The sequence below is a fragment of the Lepisma saccharinum genome, chromosome 13 (genome assembly GCF_977018435.1).
Source record: "Lepisma saccharinum chromosome 13, izLepSacc3.1, whole genome shotgun sequence".
NCBI classification, from domain to species: Eukaryota; Metazoa; Arthropoda; class Insecta; order Zygentoma; family Lepismatidae; genus Lepisma; species Lepisma saccharinum.
Window position 1 is genome coordinate 541,144 of NC_139241.1, and position 25,467 is coordinate 566,610.

The 25,467-nt window shown below is 39.9% G+C and overlaps 1 protein-coding gene across 1 annotated transcript in view; it reads right to left on the reverse strand.

Moving 5' to 3' along the window:
• Positions 1 to 3,577: 3,577 nt before the first annotated feature.
• Positions 3,578 to 25,467, reverse strand: part of LOC145997107 (lysozyme c-1-like) — a 37,791-nt gene continuing 15,901 nt past the window's right edge. Inside the window, exon 2 of the mRNA XM_083133733.1 lies at positions 3,578 to 3,877. Coding sequence (XP_082989859.1) covers positions 3,578 to 3,877 — 300 coding nt within the window. The remainder of the gene's footprint in view (positions 3,878 to 25,467) is intronic.

A 25,467-nucleotide genomic window follows, 5' to 3' on the forward strand; every position in this document is an offset into this window, starting at 1 on the left:
TCTAAGAAACTAAAAGTTAAAATATACAAAACAGTAATTTTGCCTGTAGTATTATATGGATGTGAAACTTGGTCCCTTACATTGAAAGAGGAACATAAATTGAGAGTTATTGAAAATAAGATACTTAGAAAAATCTTTGGACCTAAAAGGGATGAGGAGACAGGTGAGTGGAGAAGGTTACATAATTTAGAACTACATAATTTGTATTCATGTCCAGATATTATTAGAATAATTAAATCAAGAAGACTTAGGTGGGCAGGCCATGTGGCACGAATGGGAGAGGAAAGAGGAGTTTACAGGATTCTTGTTGGGAAACCTGATGGTAAGAGACCTGTAGGAAGGCCAAGACGAAGATGGAGGGACAACGTTGAGATGGACCTAAGGGAAATCGGTAGGGATGGAAAAGAGTATATAGAACTTGCTCAAGATAGGGAAAGATGGAAGGCCTGTGTTGCTGCAGCCATGAACCTTCGGGTTTAAGAAGTCTAGGGAGTTAGTTAGTTAGTTAATTCATTCTACGAATGCTTACGTCATTGTGATAATGGAGTATATTTTGCAGACTAACGAGGATCTGGTGTCTAGAGACAAGGCCAGTATAATGGTCTCTGAAGTTTGGGCTGTGTCCTACGTTTGTGATTGCCTTTCACAAATTTCGTGTTAATACACCTTTCATCCTTATCTATGTGATTACTCAAAAGTGGAAGAAAATCGAAGTAAAATAAATAAATCAAGTGACGCATATTAAATGTACTTAGTTCGCTGTCAAGGAACGACTTCTCCTAACTAAAAAGGATTCCGCCCTCCGTGGTAGAGTGGTTAACACAGCTTGCTTAAACACCGCCCTGGCATTGTGTTCGTTCGGTGTTCATTGTGACTGTCCCTTCATCAATTTATCTTTTCATCGCTCATCCTCATCGTCGCGTTTAGCCAAAAGTGGCAGAAAAGCGAAGTAAAATAAACCAAACAAACATAAATAAGAAGCTGAAGACAAAAATATTCCATTACCAAAAATAAAATATATAAATATACACTAATTACTTTGTTGACACTGCAGTTTTTTGGCAGTGTGTAGCTGTCTTAGGGTCGTATGTTCGAATTAGCTGACCGCAAAATATACGAAGGGTGAACGATTAATGGAAATGGGGTTGAACATTTTTATTATTTAGTAAATGTTCAGTCGTAAATCCTGTGGACACACTTTGATTTTCGTGCAAGGAAGGGGGTTCCTGGACATGAACTAGGTTAACGTTTACTTATAACGTTACGAGGGTATGGATTTCTCTCAACAAATGCAACAAATGTTTATGGTCATGGAAATTATTTATACAATTTGTTTGAGTAACGTCGTTTTCTACCTCTTCAAATTAATGGTGACTGGGGATGAAAAGACACACGTGACAGATTGTAACGTACTTTGAAGACAGAGGTCTTAGGTTCGAACCATGATTAAGGAATGTTTGCCCCTTCTCATCCTTGTTATCAATTGGTCAATCATTCCCATCGCCACGGATTAACCAAGAGGCAAAAAGGCAACGTAATATATCCTAAATAGAAAAGAATACAGAAAAGGGGCAAGGAAATGCACATATCGTGCCGAGTCGAGGTTGTGTGTTGCAAGACGGAAGTGTGTAACTATTATCGCAAGAGCACGTTCAATTATATTAGGGCAGAACCAAAAATCACACAATACAGGTGAAATTGTTGTAGGTTGACGTGAATTGTTAATCTGAATAAACTCTAAAAATACTCTAATATCAGGTTTTTTGTTCCACTTATTATTTCAATTTTGAGGGTCTTCATGACCGAGTGCTTTGCATACTGCTCTATGAAACCGGAGACCCTATGTTCGATTGATTGATTGATTGATTTGCTTTATTTTACTTCGCTTCTTGTGCCATTTTTGGCTAAGTGCAAATATGGGGGAGGCATCCCCGATTTTGCAGTGGTAGCATCGTCGAATTGTGATCAAGGGTTCCCGTGTTCGATACTCAGTGGAGGCACATAGTGGTTCGGATTCCACTTTAAACTGTGCATAAAGTGGACTTCGAACACAAACTCAATCAATCAAACTCAATCAAATATGGGGATGAGTGACGATAGGATAAAATTGATGAATGGACACTCACAAATCCATCCCCAGGCCAGGATTCGAATGCGGGACTCCTGGCGTCGTAGCGTGATGTGATAACCACTCTGCCACTGGGGCCGGAATCTATTTTCGAAACGTGGGTAATATTTAAGAGCTTATTGTGTTCGCTCATTTTTTCTGGTCACTCCAACATTGGTCCTTATCGTTGAAAGTAAACAAGAGGGATATAATATGGTCGTAAAAATAGCAAAGTTACCACATATTTCTGTCACGTGCCGAAAGAAGCGACCTACTTTGCTCGTTTCATTTTTACATTTGTTTTAGAGCTAATGACAAAAGAGAGAAAAGAAACTAAAAAATGAACAACCTATTTTCATTCATGAAGGATATAAATCGCCAGCTCAGAGCCTGATTTCTTGAGAGCTCAAAATGGACAACAAATAGAAAGAAACACTGTGCTAATTCTTTGATGACTCATGGTTAACATTGCTCTTCTGACAGCTGTTCAGCTCTTCCTTATCTTGCATATAGTTTCGGCATTGATGCTGGAGTGTTTCCAATTCAATATCGGTTTTTGTTTGTTGCTTCCAATCTAACTAAGAGGAGGGAGACTTTTTTTAAAGTTCGCCAGTGTACGTTGTCCACGCAGGAAATCCACTTTGTCCGTAGATCTGCAACGCACATCTACAGGCAGCCGTAATGTCGTTGGTCCGCAGCTCCGAGCAAGCGACGTTGCAGCCGTTGCCGCCAGGAGAGCACCAGTAGCGGTCGTTGATCTGGAACAGGCCGTGGTCGACCAGTGTTGCCAAGTTGGCCCTTTTGGGGCCAGAACTGGCCCTTTTGAGTACGTACTCAGCCCCAAAATTCAGCAAAAGCCCCAAGGGGCTTTTTAGCCCTACAGAGAGAAATCTTGCTACAAATCTAGCCCTTTCAGTAATGAAATGTTTATTGGTATTTCATTAAACTGCAAAGAAGAATTCACTTAACCGACTCTCCTCTGCACCTGCAAGCTCGTCCTGCGACCCCTCCTGGGGAGCCGGTAGCAAGTGCACATTGTCACTTTATCCCCTTGTATCTGGTTTTGGTATGCTGTGTAGCCCGAGGCGAATTACGGATAAAGTCGATTCCAGAAAATGCGAATCTTTGTTCAGTTGCATTGCATCTGGTCCTTGAAAGTTCACATAAGTGCGGTGCGTGCGGCCGTGCGTGTGTGTGAGTGTACGTGTGCATATATATATGAAGGAGGAATATGCCGAAAATGTGTAATGCTTTTGTGTAATCTACTGCACCACAATTTAAGGGGGAAATAAATTCTTTAAGTTAAGAAAATTTAATTTAGTTGAGCGTATGCCCCTCATCTTGACAGTTGATTAGTTGTGGTTCTTGAGTTTCAGAAATTTTGCACCAAAACACCCAAGAATTAAGAACCAGATTTTTTTTTCAGTGCGCAGCCGCACCTTTGTAAATCTAGCCCCTTGGATGTGAATTTTAGCTCCATTTTGGGTGCGATTTAGCCCGTTTTTCTCTCGTGCTGTTGGCAACACTGTGGTCGACGCTTCCGTCAGAGTTCAGGTGTCCCTCGGCAGCCGTGTTGTAGTTGGACTCGTGCTGGACGATGCAGATCCACGTCGAAATGGTGTTCATGCTGAACCCACGTCGGTTCACCAACTCCCGAGCCAGGTCGCACCTGTCGTAGATTCTGGCATTTGCAATCCCTGCCAGCAAAATCAGTAAGGCTAGTTTGGACATCATGTTGAACAGTTCACTAAAGTTCAAGCTACGATTTAGCTGAAAAAAATTCCGTGTGTTTTTTTATATATGGACCCTGTTACTTGGAACGTATATACGAACTACGGGACTTCCCCGTAACTTAAACACTAACACAATTCCCGCACGATGGGAGAACTGTGCAACGGTTCAGGGTTAAAGGCGTAGATAAGCACTACATTCGCCGCCGGTTAGTAAATTAATGGTTCTCCTTTTCCTTGAACTCCTAGTTAGGGAGCATAGAGTGGTAAAAGTTGAACTCAAAGGAAAGCACATTGAAATCGCCAGCCCCTGTTGGTCCGGTTCTAATTCTTCGTACGTCTCTGTATCTTTTGAGCCTGTATGCATATTTTTTTCTTTCTTGTGGATTTTTTATATTTGTGTTTATTTATATATTTGGCAGCTTCTAAAAATGGACACATAGCAGAGCAGTCATTAAAGAGGTGTTTGAATTTTTAAGTTCACTTTATGCACAGATAAGCTAATCTAAACTGGACCTACAGTTTAAAGTGAGATCCAAACCACTGTACACTGTGCCTGCAACTGGTATCGAACATGGGACCCCTTGATTACAATGCATCAAGACGGAAGATGTAAGTGCGAAACTCCTAAAGGAAATCATTATTCACCTGGTCGATAGCCCGAGAGAATATTTTCATCATTCGTCGCCAGGAAAGCTTCAAGACTTACTTCATTCTTCATGTTTCTTTTTTTTTTAATTATCTTATTCACTTTCTTATGGACAAGAGTTGGTTTTAAGAACAGCCCAAGAGGCCGAAATACGCCTATGCTTTAATAAAGACTATTATTATTAGAGCCGAGGTAGCGCAGTTGAGACTGAGAGCATCTGGCTAGTACGTGGAAGGGCAGGGTTTGAAACCCGGGAAAGGTGATCTGGCTCACGAATTTTTCCAGTCATTTCCCATGTTCTGTACGACCCTCATGACGTCCACCCAACCCGGTGGGATGAAGGCATCCGGGCGTGATGCTGATCACACCATTACAACTATGGCAAAGATGAGGAATGTGTAGAGAGCTCTATACCTCCACATCACCCCCCACATACCTTCATGGCATGTGTGCACACGCACAGCGTCACCTTTACCTTACCTTTTTATTACTATCATTATTTGCCCTATCCCATCGGCCATTTTATCCGTTCATCATTGCGATTAGCCAAAATTATGTAAAATAGAAGTAGATTTTGGAGCGGGACACAATACAAGCATCTGAAAATAGTAATGTGTTCTTAATAAAAACAGAAAAATACTTATGGTGATGAGTCTTAGCCTCCGTGGCAGGGTGGTTAGCAGCGGGTTGGAATCCCGGCCTAGGCATGCGTGTCCTTTGTGAGTGTCCCAACGTCAGTTTCATCTCATCACTCATCCTCGCGATCAGTGGTGTGCCCAAGCGGGGGGTAGGTTGGCTGTCATAACCCCCTTTGGCCAAGTATTCCATAAATAGAAGGTCACAGGCAAAAGAAGATTGCAAAGTGACTACTAACAAAAGTATACATAAACCCCCTTCAAAGATCCTGGGCACGCTACTGGTCGCGGTTAGCCAAAAGTACAAGAAAAGCGACGATAAATAATAAGTATCAAATCAGAATTGAGTAGCGCTTGGCATGAATTCACAGTTCAAGCGGCAATTTTCGAAGCAGAGAGGTTGGAAACGCTGCATGAAATGTGAACATAAAGACTGGTTTACATTGGTCGAGTGAGCGGGAGAGTTACTGGCCTGTCTGCTCCTTCTATGGCGAGTAGCTTTTTACAAACTTTCTACTCGACTCCAGCAAAGTGGGATAGTAGCTTCACATGAACGTCCGCAGGATTTTTTACAGGTAGGGGCAAGGAAGGTATTTTTTCCAGGGGAGGGGGGGGGCAAACGAAGGCAAATTTTCACCAAAAATAGTGTTGTTCCATAAAAAAACATTGCTTTAATTTGAATTTATGGTGTTCATGCAATAATTAACACAAATTATTGTGGCTAAAATGAAATTATATGTGTGAAATACATATTTTTTGGTTGACTTTCATTTACCAGGGGTGGCCACGGCCCCCCCCCCTTGCCCCCTCTTCCGGACGCCCATGTAGCTTCAGCTGTTTGGTGCTCTTTTGACAGAATAAACCCATCGACGTCGTTGATTTTCTATTTTCAATCGTTCTTGGTTGTACGTAAAACGTAAATTCTTAATTTTCAAGTTTACTTCTCCTACGGAAAATACATCAAAAGTCCCATATCCTGCACTATGGCCTCATACTCCCGTAGTTTTTTCCCTATAATCGACACAAATTCCATGGACACTCATATTCACGTAAAAACTTTATGTTGTCGTACTTGGAGCACTACCTATTCATGGTTGATTAAAAATAAAAGAAGCAAGCTCACAACGCAGAAGCTAAACTCTCCTCAGAAAGTGTTTACATTGATTGAGTGGGGTCTGTCGAGTTTACGCTTGAGTAAAAAAACAATGGGGAAGGAAGCAACTCGGTCGAGTCGATGTCCTCCTTCGACAGCCACTCGACTGTCCTGACTACTGGAGCGAGCACTGGCTCCACTACTGTTCTCAGTTGTTTACACGAGGAGAGTAGCTCGCTTGACCCTACTCGCTCCAGCTACTCTCCCGTCTACTAGACCATTGTAAACCAGGCTTAAGGATTCGTCACAAAGGAGGTAGAGATGAGTATGACTACACTCCTTTTCTATGTTGAGCTGACATTTCACGGAAACGTTCAAGCTTATATATTTGAGTACATCCGATTTATAATAACCGGTGTAAAATAGTATTCAGAATGCATGCATATTTTTCAACAGCTCATGCCAAGATTCCACCCGACCCGAAGTTGCTAAGTTAGGCGAATTTAACATGGAAAAGATGCGGACTCGCAGTTTCGCACATTGTTTATCTGGAATTTCTAATTTTAGGTTGGATCTCTTTACTCACACTGCATCACGTACGTAATGAACGTTGCCAGGGAACTCAGCGCAAGCAGGTAGATGGAATTCTAAGGAGAGCAAATTTTCCACCGGAAATTTCACTTTTTCAAGCAAACATTAGGCTGTCCAGGAAAAGCACTTAAGTCCAAAAATTCAAGTTTACAGCGGAGTGTTATTTACGTTTATTATTTTAATAACAAACGTTACACACGTGATATAAATGTTGCATCATCACTGTTTAGAATCTTTACACATGCCCAACAAGGACGCCCGCAAGGGGGGGGGGGGCACTTGCCCACTCTGAGATTTGTGGAAAGAGTTAATGTAATTCGAATGGTAAAATTGTAGCGATATTTTATAACAAAAATATTGTTTTCTGTTAATTACAGGCTGTATGTTACAACTATTGTTAGTCTGTTATTTTACAGTATCCTTCGGCACATAAAACATGGATCAGAGGTACTATAAAGGACAGTACCAGTGGCGCAACCACAGGAGGGGGCAGGGGGGCATTGCCCTTCCAACCTTGGACTGAAATGAGTTCAAAGGGGGACAAGGGGGGCAAACATTGACGGCCAAGTGTACCGCCCACAACTTCAAATTTCATGCAAATAAAAATACTTTTCGTAAAATGTTCTTGCTCGCTTCGTTCGCAATGCATGCTTTTCTTAGTCTTATCAAGTTCAGAACCGTAGCTAGGGGTCGGCGGGATTCGCCCCTGGGCACCGAAGAATCTAATTCAAAATAAGTTCTAAGATTGATTAATTGATTTTTGGTTTAAGTCCACTTTACGCACAGAAAGGCTATTCGGAACTGGACCTACAGTTTAAAGTGGGATCAGAACCACTGTGCCATGTGCCTCCACTGGGTATCGAACCCGAGATCTTGATCACAAGGTGACGATGTTACCGCTACACCATCGCGGAGGCACACAAATTGTAAAAGAGAGAATGCATTGGCGTCCCGTGAATTTTTTTGCGCCCTATTAAATCATATGGATTACAGCCTGCAAAAAAAATGGATCCAATTTTTTTTTTCCTCGCTTTGCTCGCAATGCATCATTCTTTTCTGTAATGCATTGTAAATTTCGAGACATAGTAATAAGACTTGTCTTAATTGATTTTGTTCTAAATGCATGAACAATTGTTTTGAGGAAAGGGAACGTGCACAGGCAATTTATGTAATTTTTGCTGTTGGTTTATTGTGAGAGGGATGTATTGAATGTGTAATGTATTTAAATAATATATGTTGTATATAATATGTATTAAAGAAACCTTGAATACGTACACAATTTAGTGTCTCAATTTAGACTCGAGTCTGAACTTGTATACAACACCGAAGTATTTGCAATTCAATTTGAATTTTATGATTTGTCAAGTAATAATAGTAGTAGTAGTAGTAGTAGTAGTCATGGCCGTATTTAGAGGGGGGTTTCTAGGGTTCAACCCCCTCCCCCGAAACTTCCGACATGTTGGATTAATGGAAGTTCAGAAACCAAAATCTGTAACAAATTTTCAATTTTTTTTCGAAGCATCGCAAAATTTCAAGGAGACAATGTTGAAACGATCGAGCTAGAATTTTCTTACATTTGGAATTCTGAAACTTGACTGAAACAGGATTTATTCTCAGAATCGTAGCCCACCCGCGACCCCTCCATTATCACTTCTGCTGTCATCTTTCCAGTGTTGTCCCTGCGTCACAAGGAATATAGACTGAAGATTCCCTTATGATTGTCCCAAAATTCCCTTTCCAGCATTTAAATTCCCCGTCCGATAAAGTCGAAAATAAATCCCCCTTGATAGGAGTTCAAACCTAGGATCTCCAGTTTCGTAGCGCATTACGTTCGCGATTGAGGTTACAATCCATGCACCAGGCTAAGTTTTTAAAGAGAATAAATGGTTCCACACTTTTCAAAATTCCGAACCTTTAATTTTAAAGTCAAACAACAAAAACTTTATGACTAAACTTTCTATCTAACTTTTAAAGCTTTTTCTTGAAGGTATCTAGAGTTTAATGACGAAGTATAATAATTGTGCAAATCAGTACACACTGTATGAAACTTAAAAATACAAAAAGAAACTTGTGCTGGATATTCACTCATCTTCTGGATTGAGTAAGCCCCCTCAAGGATATAACAATAATATAATAATAATATAATATTATTATGGAATAAAATTGCTTTATTATTATGACATTTTAATTATTATTGTACAATTATTGTTATTATCTCTATTATTCAAATTTCTGGTGACGCCCATGGGAACAATTATGAATGAACCCTCCCCGAAATTTTTTCCTGCCTACGGCCATTGTGGTAGTAGTAGTAGTAGTAGTAGTAGTAGTAGTAGTAGTAGTAATACCAGTTATAATACCAATAATAATAATAATAAAGGTTTTTATGACTGCCAAAGTGCATCTCTTTACTTTTTGTAAACAAACAAAAAATATGTTTTAAGAGGTGTATGGCAAATGAAACGTAGAAAGAAAGTACTATACATGGTATTTGTGGATCTGGAGAAAGCATTTGATAGAGTGAATTGGATGAAACTTACGGTGATACTGAATAAGATTGGTGCAAATGGGGAAAGAGTGGAGACTCACAAGCAATCTGTGCACCTAACATTGAGTTAAACAGGAGAGGAGAAGAAATGACAGAGGGAAATGAAATTGTGAGAAGAGTATGACAAAAAAGCTGCCTATCGCCTGCATCATTCAATATCTACTTAGAAGAATGGGTAAAGACTATTTCGAAAATAAGGAGGGCTAATGATAGAAGGAAGAAGAATAAAGTGTATGACATTGCTTTGTTAGCAGAAGAAGAGAGGACCGCGAGCATTCAGGATGAAAATAAATGTGAACAAGAAAAGGCCACGGTTATTGGGAAGGATTCAAGGAAAATTAACGCGAGACTTCGAGACCACTGATTGAAACATCTTTGCTGTAATGCTAGGCTGTGAAAAAATTCTAGTAAGCAACTCTGTAACATTTACTTTACTTCGCGTGCACCAACACACTCGATCCCCTCCGAAGATGAACTTCCAACTCAAACGAGAGTGTCACTTCATGTGAACAGAGGTGTACAGTGCAATGAGTTTTTGACTTCGTTGAAATAGTCCATGGAATTTCTCAGTTGAGGGATAATTCCCTCTCTTGAAAATATTCGGGGAAAGGGGATTCGGTAAAACGGGAGTAAACCGACCAAACATCCCCCAGCTAACATTTCCCTTCAGGCGCTGTTATGCATCAGTAACTTCAATTTTATATATTATACATATAATGAGAAAGGTTTATGCGCCCCTCGATAAGATGAAATGATCCAAAAAAAAATCTACTTAAGAGATGAAACAGGTTTCGACAAAACATTTCTTTCCTCTTATCACTCATAAATTGCTTTTATTAATTTTTCTTTGTTGCGCATCAACAATTTTGTTTTTAATGTTTTCTTTACATGTCATATTTGCTTTAACATTGGTATTGTAATAATTTTAACGCTCTTCATGTAGTTGTAACTTCTGACAATTTGTAACATATGTTTATTTGGTTCATTTCAACAAGGGTTGAATTTTACTTGGTCTTCTGTATTATATTACGACAAGTATGGGAGGGCAGGGGGCAAGTGCAGGTCACCTGTTCCCCTGCCTCATTTAGCACCGCACGCCACTGCGATATAAGTGTTCTTGTCGTGTGGAATACTCGAAGGACGTTTCCTCCTACTTTATCTCGAATTTGTTATTTCTGAGAATTGTCTCTCGTTCACATGACTGTAGACCTTTAGAATGTTTATAATAAAGGGTTTTCCAATAAGGGCGGGTCGATGTTGGCAGCCTGTGGCGGCCATGTTGTTTTGGTGGCGTCTGTCTAATCTGTTGTTTCCTTTTCAGGCACTGATGCCAAATCACCATGGCAAGTTACACGATTGAGCAGCGCGTTTAAATGATAAAACTTAATTATCAAAATGAGTGTTCGTTAGTGCAAACGTTGCGCGTGTTGCGCCCATTTTACGGCAGACGCGGTGGCCCTTCAAAGTCGACTCTCCAAAGTTTGGTGGCCAAATTCGAGACGACCGGTTCGGTAAACAATCAGCCAACACCCGTACGTCAAAGGAACGCCAGATCGGCTGAGAACATCGCCGCGGCCTGTGAAAGTCTGCAGGAGAACCTGAGGCAGTCAATTCCTCGCCGTGCACAAGAACTCGGCCTTTCGCAGACTTCAACTTGGCGAATTTTGCATCGGAACTTGGGCCTACACCCGTACAAGATCCAACTGACCCAGGAGCTCAAAGTTAATGACCATAGACAACGCCGTTTGTTCGCTGACTGGGCTTCGGAGCGTTTGGAAGAGGACCCCAATTCTGGCCGAAAAATCATCTTTAGCGACGAGGCGCATTTTTGGATGAATGGCTGTGTTAATAAGCAAAATTGCCATATATGGGACGACGCCAACCCACACGAGGTTCACCAGGTGGCATTGCATCCACAAAAAGTTACTGTTTGGTGCGGATTTTGGGCCGGCGGCATCATTGGTCCGTACTTTTTTTAAAACGACGTTGGTGAGGCCATCACCGTCAACGGCGAGCGCTACAGAACGAAGATAACCGATTTCTTTTGGCCCAAATTGAACGATATGGACGTAGACGACATTTGGTTCCAGCAGGACGGCGCTACGTGCCACACAGCGGACGGCACGATGGACATTCTGCATGAACGATGGTTATCTCTCGCAGAGGTGACGTGAATTGGCCACCAAGATCGTGCGATTTGACCCCGCTAGACTTTTTCTTGTGGGGTTTCCTGAAGTCGCAGGTCTATGCCAATAAGCCGCAATCGACCGATGCCCTTAAAGTCAACATCACCCAGGCCATCGCTCAAATTCAGCCGGATCTATGCGGCAGTGTCATTGAAAATTGGACCACTCGGATAAGTGCTACCGTGAGAAGCCGCGGCGGACATTTGAACGATGTTATATTCCACACATAATGGCATACATGGGCCTTTCAAATAAAAAAAGAATTTCGTTCATACTTCACACACAGCTTGTTTTATTCCATTTCAACATCGACCCGCCCTTATTGGAAAACCCTTTAGAAACTTCGTAATTCACTGGCATTGTATAACCAGGGCAATGACTCAATCAAATCGTCACAGGATACTGCCATGTTTGACGGCAAAGGACATATCTGCTGCTGACAGAAGGCCACTTCAGAAGCGTGCCTTAAACGTAAAACGGGACGCCAAAATGTCCCTTTTTTTGTGGCAATGAATGACTTATCGGCTTATGATAGTACATTTCTATTTTTAAGTCCACTTTATGTACAGAATGGCTAATCGGGACTGAATCTACAGTTTAAAGTTGGACCTAAACCACTATGTGCCTCCAACGGGTATCGAACCCTTGATTACAAGGCAACGACGTTACCACTATGCCACCGGGGAGGCCCAGCAACATACACCTTTTTATCTCAATAGGGTTACAATTAAGCCATACAACATTTGATTTAGAACAATATTAATATAAATAATGGATTGATGCTCGATGTAATAAAATGTACAAAAGCTACATCCAAGGAAAATGAGATGAATTAACATGAGTATGTAGTGTTATATAGTAGCAAGAGAAATTAAGAAAGTTTGAGTGATAAACATATTTAAAAGAAAAGAAAGTGTAAGGGTGTGTGCAGTGGCGGCGATTAGGGGGGGCGAGGGGGCAGTTGACCCCACATTTGCCCGCGTAATATGCTAAAACTTATTTACAAAGGGAAATAAACTGTCTCCCCCCCGGTTTTGGCACCTAATCGCCGCCACTGGGTGTGTGGGTTTTGATGCGAGTGTGTATGGAATTGCTGTTCGAAGTATAGGGCTGAACATTTTAAAACATATGTGTTGGGGGGGGGAGGGGGTAAGCACTGAAAGTAATATTAACTGTGAGTTAGAATTTATAGGCATGTGAGCGTAGAAGACGACAGAACTGTGTGTGCTTTGCTGGTACTGAGCCAACAATGCATGTACCGTAACCCAATTTTCTTAAAGTATTGGAGTTTCTTCTCTGTTAGACTGTTTACCTGGAACTAATGCCACCACTGATGGAGTGTTTTCGTATATGAATGGTTTATGGACGATTGACAAGAACGCTCTTTCAATACAAATTCTGAAAGCTCTGTTGATAATCAGGTGAATTTCAGTCACACGTATGTAAACTTTTACAAAATGTTATTTGAAAAGAAGAGGACCCATTCATCGGCAAAATAACAACGAATGCCTTCCAATGTCAAAGGAATGCTTGGTTGGAGTTATTTACACAGTATTTATTTAGTTTTCAGACATAAGTATTTATGAGGAAACAGTCTTTATATTAAAATGTGTAGATTTTGCCGTCCCGTTTTTCCTTGAAGAAAAATATGAAATATGTCCCGTATTGTTGTTTTAAAAATCTGTTCACCTTAGAGTAGAGTGACATCAAAACATTTTCACCAGAAATCCAAATCCGTAACCTATTTTAGGCTAGGGAGCAGTGACAGGGATTAGGGAGTCGAGCCCCCCCTCCCACCCCCACACACTTTGTGCAATTCTTGCTCCCGCACTATGCTTAACTGTCCTTGCTTCCCCGGTTTTGGGAACCAATCGCCGCCACTGCTAGGGATCTCTCTCTCTCTCTCTCTCTCTCATACACACACACACAGGCACTCTCGACACGCTAAAACTGGAACTCTCGCCAACGCCCACTCACTCACAGAACTCCACTTGCACTTCGTAGCCAATTGGCAAGACACTTGCAGCGAACTACATTGTGTTCTCCTCGCCTGCAACCGTTTTCGAACACTTGCAACGCGAAACCTCCCCCTAGATAAATAGTGAATTCCAATATTCCCCGTGATAAAGTTTGACATCCCTGCCTCACAGTGGCGGATTAAAGACGTTCTCTCGGAGCCCATTACGGCGCCCCCCACCCCGAACTTTCGGCACTCAGAACACATCCCTTACAAGCTACGGTCCTACCATGCAGTATATGTTATAAAATCACTGTCGTAACTAAAATGTTCAAGACCCAGCCGTGTGTAATATTTTTGCCCCCCCCCCCCTCCACAAGCCATAATATTTCTTGCTTACAATTATGAATTCCATGCTTATGATGTTTTTATCTCAGATAATACACGTCTTGTGTCTGATGTTTATTGAAAGAAGTTTGCATTTCACAGCAAAGCAAATAATGAATGTGCATTTCACACATATCGAACAATCAAGAGACAAGAAATAAGTAACCATATTAAATTCAGCCTAAAATAATTATTTGAAAAACTTCGGCATGCTTTGGCATGAGTAAAGTGTTTCACAGCCTGTTCAACGTTCAGCCGTTCCGTTTACCTGTGCTCATTGTTCAAAATTGACATGCCTGTTTATCTTTCCCGAGGAGCACTATTCCACAGATAATATTTTATTGGCTGAAGTTTCCAAAGTGCGCGTTCTACACAGGTCACAGTTACGTACGGGTAAAGTGAGGAAATCAAACACGTAGTAAATTAATTCGGGAAAGAAGTGTAATACTCGTGTTCCAGGATGAAAGTAGTGACGTCGGGAATGGTCTCCAGTTTTGTGATAGAGGCGTACCAAAGTGCGGTTGATGGGAGTCATAACCCACTTTTGACCTAGTATTTCTAAAAAAGAACGTACACCCTCTTTCGAAAGTTCTGGGCACGCCACTGATTGTGATATCTTCCATTGTATAGTGTATGAATGTATTGGGTGTACAATAATAGAACTAAAGTCACTGGTACACTTTCGAAGTTCGTTTTTTTCATAAATCATGGAGCACCGCAGGGCAAAGAAAAGATTTTGTTAAAGGCGCGCAAAGTCTCTATTCACTCTTGCGGGGTCCTGCTGCAAATAAGTTTAACACAAACCTGTGTTACTCAATAAGTGATAAATAAGTGATACATTATTGTATTATTCAATTTCATCTTTATTTAACTGTAGAACTAAGAACTAAAGGAATATTCATTCTACCTTTTAAAAGAAAAGTTGTATCGCGGTCCACGGCCCCAAAGCTTGAAGCAGCGCTTGCACCTCCGGTTTTTATAGCGCTGTATAAAATACTACAACATTTGCTGAGCACTCGAATCATCGTAAGTTGTTTAACTTCAAAAAAATAAAGACTAGATTTCTCAAAAATCACAACTAATTCATTTTTTTATTACAAAAGATGTGACTATCAGGAAGAGAAAGCACTGCTGTGTCACCGTTTAACGTGGAATACGGTGTTTGAATTATTGTGGCACTTACAGCGTTTACCGATTTTAGTCTTCAATTGAAAATGTTCAACGCACGTTTTTTAGATTTAACTATAATAATTTTAAAATGTACCATGTCTATTATGAATACAGTAATCTAAGTAAAAAAATTAAATTATGTAACCTTGAATGTAGAAGAAATATATTCTGTCATCAGTTTATAGAAAATATCTTAGTAGGTGTAATAGATAGTAAAACAAATCTGGAAAAAATATACGTGAAAGTGCCTCATTATAACACCAGATGACATCATAATATAATTGCAACTACAGTCTTGAAATCCAACACTTGGATGGACAAATTAGTATCGTTAGCACAGGTGAATGTCCCAATCTATGGAAAATAAATTCGACAAAAATGTAAGCTATTTTAAGAACAATTATGTCTTGACTTTTATATATAAGCGTCGAATGATATGGGTACCTGGGGAAACCCTGGAGAGGGGGCTGTGCTAAGCACAGGGGAGCACTTATATACGGCGTCAGGCACCTAAAAGTACCACCTGAAAGCGAAGAAACCAGAAACAGTAGCGATGTGAGGTTTGCGGGAAACAATAATATCAAATGGGGCTCGTAAATCGGAGGTATGGGGTGGGTCGAAAAATATCGACAAATGGGGCATCTGGAGCAAAGTCATATTTTTTAAATGGAACGATATACAATAACATGCATAATATAAAAGAGCACACGCAGAGAAACGCAACGCCGTTGGTCTCATGCATCTACTGCACATAGGAACGAAGATATGGCCATGTGAAAATATGTAAACAAACTAACAAGTGGCCCACTTCACCGTCAGTACCACGCCATGCAAGACTTCTCAGGTGCCTGACAGAACTGCCTTTACGCAGAGCAAGTTTTGATAGCAGGTCCACGAGATCGTGTTAGTTCATAGCAAGCAGTCGTAGTGGTAAGAGCGAAGATTATGGTGTTCACAAACATAGAAAAAGCGGACATGATCCTGATTTATGGGGAATGCCGAAAGAATGCCTCAGAAGCCTACCGTGTGTACGCAGAGAGATATCCGGACAGACGACAGCCATCTCGACGTCTGTTTGGTAAGTTATTTATTAAATTAAGAGACACAGGAAGTGTAACACCACGAGCACGTGTGCGGAACAAGCCAACTACAGGTGAGGCAGGTGCAACAAATGTTCTCGCCGCTGTTGCTGTGAATCCGCACGTTAGCTCCCGTGAAATTGCCAGGGATGCTGGGATGAGTCTGCGAAGTGTATTGCGCATTCTGCACACACACAAGTTTCACCCATATCATATCTCCCTAGTAGAATGACAGCACTATGTTCCTACGCGTCAGCAAAAATTTGATGCGGCTGGTGTTATGTTACATCCGGTGTAGCGGGGTACGAGCGATTTTATTGTTGAGTCAGCAGAACGTGTCTGATCACGTTGAAGACATCGGAAGCGGTGGGGGGAGGGGGTCAATGGATTTGTCACGTTGTTTCTTGATGTATGCTAACCTAACACGTGCGTATGTTTGTGTGTGTGTGTGTGTCTTTGGAGGAAATGCGCGCGCAACCATTGCGTATGATGCAAACACATGAAGAAATGATTTAAAGATGGCGCCGAAGGTGTTGTACCCCTAAAGTTTAGCGGCTAAGGTTATTGCTCTGTAAAACAAGAGGCGTCGAGGGTTCGATTCCTGGTAGAGTCAATATTGATTGATTGATAGATTGAGTTAGTTTTTTTTTTAAGTCCGTTTTATGCACGGCAAAACTAATCAGGATTGGAGCTACAGTTGAAAAGTGGTGATTCGGACCACTATGTGCCTCCACCGAGTATCGAACCTGGGACCCCTTGATTACAAGGCGACGATGTCAATATTGAATGGTCTCGATTAGCCTGTGTGTGAATAAAGGCAACAAAATGGTTGAGTTCGAAAATCGAGTTGGGTTAGTGGTTAATGTTGTCACCTGGCAATGAAGAGGTCGCGGGTTCGATTTTTTAGGTAGTTAAATTAGGCCAATTGTTTAGTCCCGCCATTATAGGTCCCCGATTAGTCCATCTGTGCATAAATAGTGTTCGAATAAAATCAATATGGCGGCTTTGGGGTAGTGGTTATTGTTGTCGCCTGGTAATGAAGAGGTCGCGGGTTCGATTCTCTAGGTAGTTAAATGAGGCCAATTGTTTTGTCCCGCCATTATAGGTCCCGATTAGTCCATCTGTGCATAAATAGTATTTGAATAAAATCAATATGGCGGCCGCGTTTTGTGTTTAGCGGCGGCGGCGGCGACCGGGGCGCGGCGCGGCGCGGGGCGGAGCGGGGCGCGGCGCGGGCGCGGGGGGGTGTTTTTTATTCCGCGAGATGTTTCAACCAAGTGGTTGAGGGTTCGATTCCCAATGTTGGTGAAAATTGGATATTCAATTGTATTTGTTTAAAAGTTCCGATTAGCTTTTTGTGCACAAAGAGAAAATGAACTAATTGGAAATAGGATGTTTATGCTGTAATGAAAAGGTCCCCGGGGTTCGATTCACAATGTCAAATTGGCTGATAATGATGTTTTTTTTTTTTTTAAAAAAAAATAAGTGTGTTGAGTTCCCATTAGTATTTAGGCAGGAACAGATATTAAAAATCAAAACAAAATGCCTTTTGATTACAACGCAAAGACTTTACCGCTAATGTATAAAGATAAATTAGAATCTGTTGTTTTGCCGTGTGGGGCCCCAGTACCGATTAGCTTAAATGCATAAAGAGTAGGTAAAATAAGCAAGATGGCCGTCACTATTGTTTTGTGATCAAAGAGGAGTCACAGGTTCGATTCAATCAAAGGAGGCAAGATTCTATGTTTCAATTCCATGTAAAAGTCTAAAGTTATGTTTCGATTAACCTCAATGCATAAAGAGGAATTAAACAAAAACAAGCAAAATGGCGACAGATGTGATAAAAGAAAAATTGAATTAGTTTTTTATAGTGACAAGAAAAAATAGCGAATCATTGTTAGAAATAGAATGAAAATAAAGATACTTGCCTTTTCGTGTCCAGTGCTGTGCAGAAAAGCTCTCATGCTTTATCTCCGACAAGTCCACAATACACATTTTTTTTAATTGTATAGTTAATTATTAATGTTGTTATTAACACAGATTCTTACCAGTGTGAAGAAAAGCTCTCATGCTTTATCTCCGACAAATCCACAATACACACTTTTTCATTATATAGTTAATTATTAATGTTGTTATTAACACCGAGTTTTACCAGTGTGAAGAAAAGCTCTCATGCTTTATCTTCGACAAGTCCACAATACACATTTTTTCATTATATAGTTAATTATTAATGTTGTTATTAACGATTGTTACCAGTAAAAATATAAACCATGAGGATTTTTAAAGGGGGTGATAAGTGAAAAAAAGCCAAGACATATATTTTATCCCTGTTTATTACCAATATTTACAAAATTCAAAAGAGCCGCACACACACACACACACATACATATGTAAAATGTTTATATTGTGTCACCAGTTTATCAGCATGTTATTTAACAAGTTTTTATTCTTCAAGTTTGTTCACTCACACACATAAGGAATTGTGTCACTATCATATTCATTTTCTGCTGCAACCACTGAATTAAAATGTTTCACTATTTTTTCCACAAGCATGTTCTCGCAAAAAACAAACACTTCTTTGGAAAGTATTTTTCCGTCGATGTTTTGTATAGACAAAGGCTCAGGTTTTGTACATCCATGTAGATGGGAAAGCACAAACTTCTCCTTATTACATGCATGGACAGGGGAAATATCTGTGCAACCGAAACATTGTTCGCGAAGGTCGAGAATGCAAGATTCCACACAGTTTCCAAAATATGATTTCAGATACGGCGACACTGTTTCACACATAACTTTCGCATGCTCGATGCACACAAATATCTTCATAAAGTTCCGCCACGAACTTTCTGCGATGAACACTATCTCCAGGGAACCGTAAGCTGGTTTCTTCCTTATAATGATCTGACGGCGATTGTACAGTGTGGTTATCAGCAATTCATGTTGCTCACTTAGTGGGTAGGAAACACGAGGCTGCTCACCTGGAATAGCGATGTAATTGTCGATTACTGGAAACAATTCCTGAAGAGCGTGCCACTCCTGCAACTGTAGTTCAACACCGGCCGCCCCGCTTCTGTGTAGCCTGACCACAGGTTGGAAATCCAGATGAGAGGAAAGTCCGATTGAGATAACTTTTGTTTTCGAAGCATTCAAATAGTAGACGTGATCAAATAATATCGACTGGCGTATAAGACTAGTTACTTGTTTTTGTTCTTCAGGTAAATGCTGATCGCTCTCTTTCTGAAGAACCCCCTTGAAATTAGTGTACGGTTGAAATCTTTTTTTCAGCGGCATCGAAATAGAGGATTCCATGACTAACAACTGCGAGATACTGCATGTCGCAGCGTGCAGGTATACATTTGAAGAAATGCGTGGGTGTGTTTTTGAGACGCATGCGCGCGTAGCAAACCAAGCATGTGCTGGACAAAAAAGGTGGAGGGGGCGGGGCATTACAAAGATCAATGGTGAGAGAAAAATCAGCAGAATATCATAAACGTCATATTGAGGAAATATTGGATAACAAATATTAATTAATTTAATTAAAGCATCAACCGCATTGTCGATCTGAAATTAGGTTTATAGACAGGGGGCAAAATGGAAAATATCGACGATGTTCTAGTATTGGATTGTTTCTGTATTTCCATCGGTATAATCCTCCACCACATTTGAAGCATACTGTTTTATCCTCTTTTTGAATGTAAAATAATCCTGCTTCGGACAGAGCTTCTACAAACGGGAATTCTTTTGATTGCCAGTTTCTGAAAGAGGACAATCTAGCATTGAAAGATCCCATCTCTGGATATTGCGTCATTGTTCTGTAAAGACACAAAACAAGATAAATATTATAAGTAAGCTGTTGTAAACTGTAACGCTACAAAATTATTAATATACTATTAGGACTATATGTAACTTGTATAAAATTTCAAACAGTATTTACTGTCAATATTTTCTAGTATACGTACCGAGTATTATAAATTTAATTTACGAGTCAGCAAATAAGTTGTTATAATATTGTCGTTTTTTATCGGTACTGGGAATAAAATTTGAAATTTATGCATGGGTTTACCAGAGGCTCTATGGAATAAATACAGAAAACAGTAATGCCCACAGTACACAGACCCGTAACTTTGTATCTGATGAGTGTTGTACGTATAGAATTTAGAGTTATTTTCCAAAAATCGCAAATGGTTATGCACATGTGGAGGTTTTCCGTAACTATCAAAAAATTCCCCCCGGGAGTTACTGTCTATGTAAATTGCTACCCAGTGCTTCCCGGGGCTATCTTTGGGATCTGTATTTACAATCAACGCTGCTGGTAGTTCCACATGTACAGGTAATTCATTAGCTGCGAAAACCCCAACATGATGATTGTCAAAGGCTCTATTTGATATTAACCCGTGAAGCAAATTTAAAGTCGACAGCATTGCGGGACACTAAATAGTAATATTGTGCAACTCACCTTGTTATACAATTAATCCAGATGAATATCTCTTTGATTATTAATTTCCATGAGAGCGTCAAATTCAGAGTAGATAACACAAGTCACAGTAGATTCCAAAGCCGATTTGAAGTGGACTTCCAAGCTAACAGCCCCTTGCCGTTGAAGACTGCAGTGGGATATGGCACTTGCAGCTGCGTCTGGTGTTATATCGAAAACAAGTAATGCGTATCCCTGGGGGTATTCCTCACGCGATATATTGTTTCCTTCATCCATATAGTGTATCCCTGTTCCAGAGAATAATGTGTGATATGCTGTTATGTACTTGTTGTTTTCAAAGTCTGGTTGAAGTTGTTTGCCGGGAATTTGGACTCCATCAACATATAAAGTAAAGAAGTTGTAATTGAAATGTTGAAAATTGAATGGGTTTGTAGACAGAGTGCCGTTGAATGCATCGTTGGTAACAAACCCCACAACTAATCGTTTCGGAAGACGTCCAAGTATCACATTGTCAATTGTTTTTGAAACAATATCTTTTGGAATAGTTACAGCTTTAAGTTGTACTCTTGTTAGAGGGTATTTTGCTGTATGTTTTTGCAATATGCGATTGTGACTAAGTTTGATGGATGAACTGACCGATACTTTTCTCACATATAGTGTAGCATCCAGAATTTCCACTTTGCCTTCACTGTCATCTAATCCCATCAAGCAGAAAGTGTTTTTCGAAGGAATCAGTTTTATTCGCATTTCCACTCCATTGATCAAAAATTTCTCTTGATTGAAAATATCAGAATGCAAGTAACCAAACATATCAAATGTTTTACTCTGTTTTGTTAGTTGGTTACGTTTTGTAAAGCCTTTGTTGTCTTCCGAAACGTTATCAAAAGCGCCTGCTGTATCTTTGTACCACAATGCACTTTGGAGATGAGATCATTTTGCAGATATGTCATAGTTCAGTGCTTTTTCAAAATAAGACCTGTATGGGTGCATGTGAGATGGAAACGAGATGAGTTTGTTATTTAAGTAGATTTGTACTTCGCTGAACATTGCATTGAGAAAATCATTGACAGGTCCAATTGTTTTATCTGTGGGTAGCAATAACTGACCATTCGCTTTTACAATTCTGGCATCTATATTCAACATTGTGTGTGCTAAATCCATATAATCATCACCATGTCCAGGTATTACAAACTCGGTGGGTGCATTATTTGCCAGAGAACTAACAGGTTTGTATCCGATGGTGTGGTGTTCTAAGATGCTTGTCTGAGTAGGTTTTACCGAGAAAATATCCAATTCACTTTTAAAACACTCACATGATTTCTCCCTAATTAGCGCCATATCTAATCAAAAATATCTGATGTTATTTGAATTTTCTTACGGTTGCGTTTGGTTGTTTTCTTGGTGTTTGTATTGGCACTGGATCTCTTCTTTCTCTGAGCGATCCTTCCAGTTCGCTGTCCCGAAGCAGAGTGATTCCTTTTGAAATGTTTATGCCCCTGATAACCTGAACCAATCATTTCCTTTAGCTTTGTTTCAGCTTTTCTTTTAAGATTTGATCTGGCATCCGAAATTCTGGATTGTAGTGACTGTTTTAGGGGTGTTTTGTCTACAACATCACCTAACACATTTACCCCTGTTTTTAACATTTCTTTCCCTACAGCTTTCGCTTCTTTTTTGATAAGAGGCAAAGCTGACCGAAAAAGTCCTCCAAGAAAACTTCCAATGCCATGTCCTTTTTGATAGGCAGCACCGTAATATATGTTACCCACACCAGATCCAGCTTGTTGATGGTAGTATTGAAAATATGGGTCATTCATAATCAGAGCTTTTCACCACAACGTCTAAAATGAAGTTTCAAACACACTAGTCCGAAGGAGAATGGGATGTGTGCACCAGTGCTATCCCTTAAGTCAATTTCTATTTGTTCGAAATTATGTTTCTGCACTGGGATGTAATGTGGTGAATCGAAAATTTGCACACCATCACTTCCAAAAGTATGTTCCATAGGATTAATGTTTATAATACGTAATAGAGGGGCGACAGCATCTCCCACCATATGTGATTCCGCAATATCTGTGTAAATATACATCTGGGAAGGAATTTCTCTCACAACATTTGGAGGCGAGCGTCCAATTTTTACTTCTGATAGATCATCGGTCGGTTTAAAACCTAATATCCGTGCCAGTTGAGGTGACAATCGTACATTTATGTTTCTCTGCTTGGTAGATATATCAACAGTCACATGTTTGTACGCAGGATGATTTCGGAGACTAAAATTTAATGTTTCAGAATATTTATTGATTTCTGCAACAATGCTGTTTATAGATGCGTAATAGCCTTCGGATATTCGAAGTTCGTTCCATTTGACATCATCCATAGATTTATATTGAATATAGTTGTTAAATCTTGTAATGTTTAGTATTGAATAAGGATAATGCACTTCTACCAATGCCATCTCCCATTTGTTGGTGTCCAACTCCACACGGTTCTGAAGCTTTGTGGTGTAATTAGTTAGAGTATTACTTGGGAAATATTTCATGGAACTGTTACTAGGCAAAGTAAGGTAGAAAGCGTTTGCTTTTCTCATGATGTGTTATGAAGGTTATTTGTACCACTGATGAGAATACCTACAAAAATTTATGCCTCTCTCTCTCTTTTTTTGACTCCAAAAACGATGCGCTAATCCAACTGTCAAATAATCTGGAGTAACCTTTCCAATGAACTAACAACTTTTTACTGGCTCCTTTACCTTTGGTCGCAAGGATTTTATCAATTTCATGCATATCCGGTAAGCGGACCAATTGCAACTCTTCCGTATAAAATGTTCCATCGATTTTCTGTCCTTGTAGATCTTTTAATTCATACACTTGAGGATTTCTTTTCAAAATACGTTCCACCACAAATATTTCTCTTGTCCAATTTTCCATGTAACCTTTGTCAAAGCGTTTTTTGGTTTTTGTTATTCTCACTGTATCTCCTATTTTGAATGGCATCTTCAATGACAATAGTGGAGATGAATCAGATTTGAGTTTTTTGTCATACATATTGTGCCATACTTTCAAAACCTTCTCAGGAGTAACATCTGCTGGTGCCATTTTAATACTCGAGTGAATTTTATGATTATAAGCTTTCAAAAGCTTTGGGAGTACATTAACGTAACAGCTGGTTCTTTGCTTAGTAAAATACTTCCACATGCGTTCCTTTAAAGTTCTGTTGAATCTTTCAACAATACTAGCTTTAATATCAGGATTCTTTGTTGTAAAATAAATTACATTTTGTTTTTTGAGATATTCCTGCACAATACTGTTGGTAAACTCACGGCCTTTGTCAGTTTGTAATTTCAAAGGTTTTCTTTTGCTTTGTTTGAAAATTTGCTGGAAAGCCTTTTTTATACATACACCAGTTTTATTTTTTACAGGGACAGCCCAAGCATGCCTGCTAAAAATATCGATAACTGTGAGTATATATCTGTACCCTTTGTTGTGATTCCGCAAACTCTGCATGTCATTCAAGTCAGCCTGCCATTGGTCATCGATATTATGCACAAAATAAAAGTTTCTCGGAAATCGACGCTTTACAGGTCGATGCAAAGTGTATGCAGTTTGATTTGTCAACCAATGTTTGATTGTTGACAATGGTATGGATTTTTTTACAGCTTTTCATAGTGTTGAAGCTGTAGAATAGGATGCTGGATGAGATGGATTGTACCAGATATTCTCTAATATTTTTTCGCTCATGGTTTGTATCTTGACCAAATTGGAACAGTACGTTTACGTTTGTGCCCTGGAAATGATGATACAAAAGAAATTGGTTCCTTTTCTTCTTCTTCTTCTTCTGTTAATTCTTGTGCCTCTTCTTGGTTAGCTCCGGACAGCGGAACATGGCGTCCGGGGTTGCCAAAAACAATCTGTTGAATAAACTCCTGTCTCCGGGGGTTTCCAATATATTCTTGAGGAATATTAGATAACGCCAGAGCTCTATTGAATAGTTGCCACCCAACAGGATTGCTTGTTTTTCGTGGTCGAATTATATCCGATACTAGATCGACAATATTTGAGCCTTCAATTTTATTATTGTTAATAAAAACTGCCCCATATTTATCCCAATCAATATTACTATTATGTAAAAGACGTTCATACAACAGTTCGGCTTTTCTACGATACATGCTAGGTGTAGCAGCTAGAATTTCTTCTTTCATATCAGTCAACTTCTCAGTAGATTCTGTAATCGGTAGCGACACAGGTTCTCTTTGTTTTCGAGTAATAGACAGAAATTTTTGGAGCACAATACTGTAACGATTCCATTTTTCATCATCCGAAAGACCTTTGAGATTCAAAATTACTTGCATATCCTGATCCAATTGCGATAAGGATGTAGACGGTGCAGACATAACAGGATGTCTCATGTTATCCATAAATTCTTGAGGTATTATAACCATTTTTTTGGCATGCTCCATGTTCAGATTTTTTTTCACTTAAATAAACTTGATAACACACCTCCTATTAAAGGGGCTAATAACGCAGGTAGAAATCCTCCGTGTTGCACTAGTATCTGTTTCTTCTGCTTTGTAGAGCGTCCTTTGGCAGAGAGATTACGTATCACCTTCTTGTACCGGCTCAATCTTGTTTTCTGAGGTGTTGAAAGAGGAACATTCCCTTTTAGAACATTGTAACAACACTCACAGATTGAATTAACTAAGGAAGAATCAGCAGCTTGTAATATCGCTGTGCGAAGAGCTGGTTTAGCATCCGACAAAACTTGGAGCACTTTAGCGTGTTTCACTCTTGGAGCCATGATGACAGAATAAACGACTAGTGATTATGCTTGCTTTTTTTGTAGGAATATATACATAATTGATATCATCGTCGGGAAATATCCGCGACCGAAAACGTACTTCTTC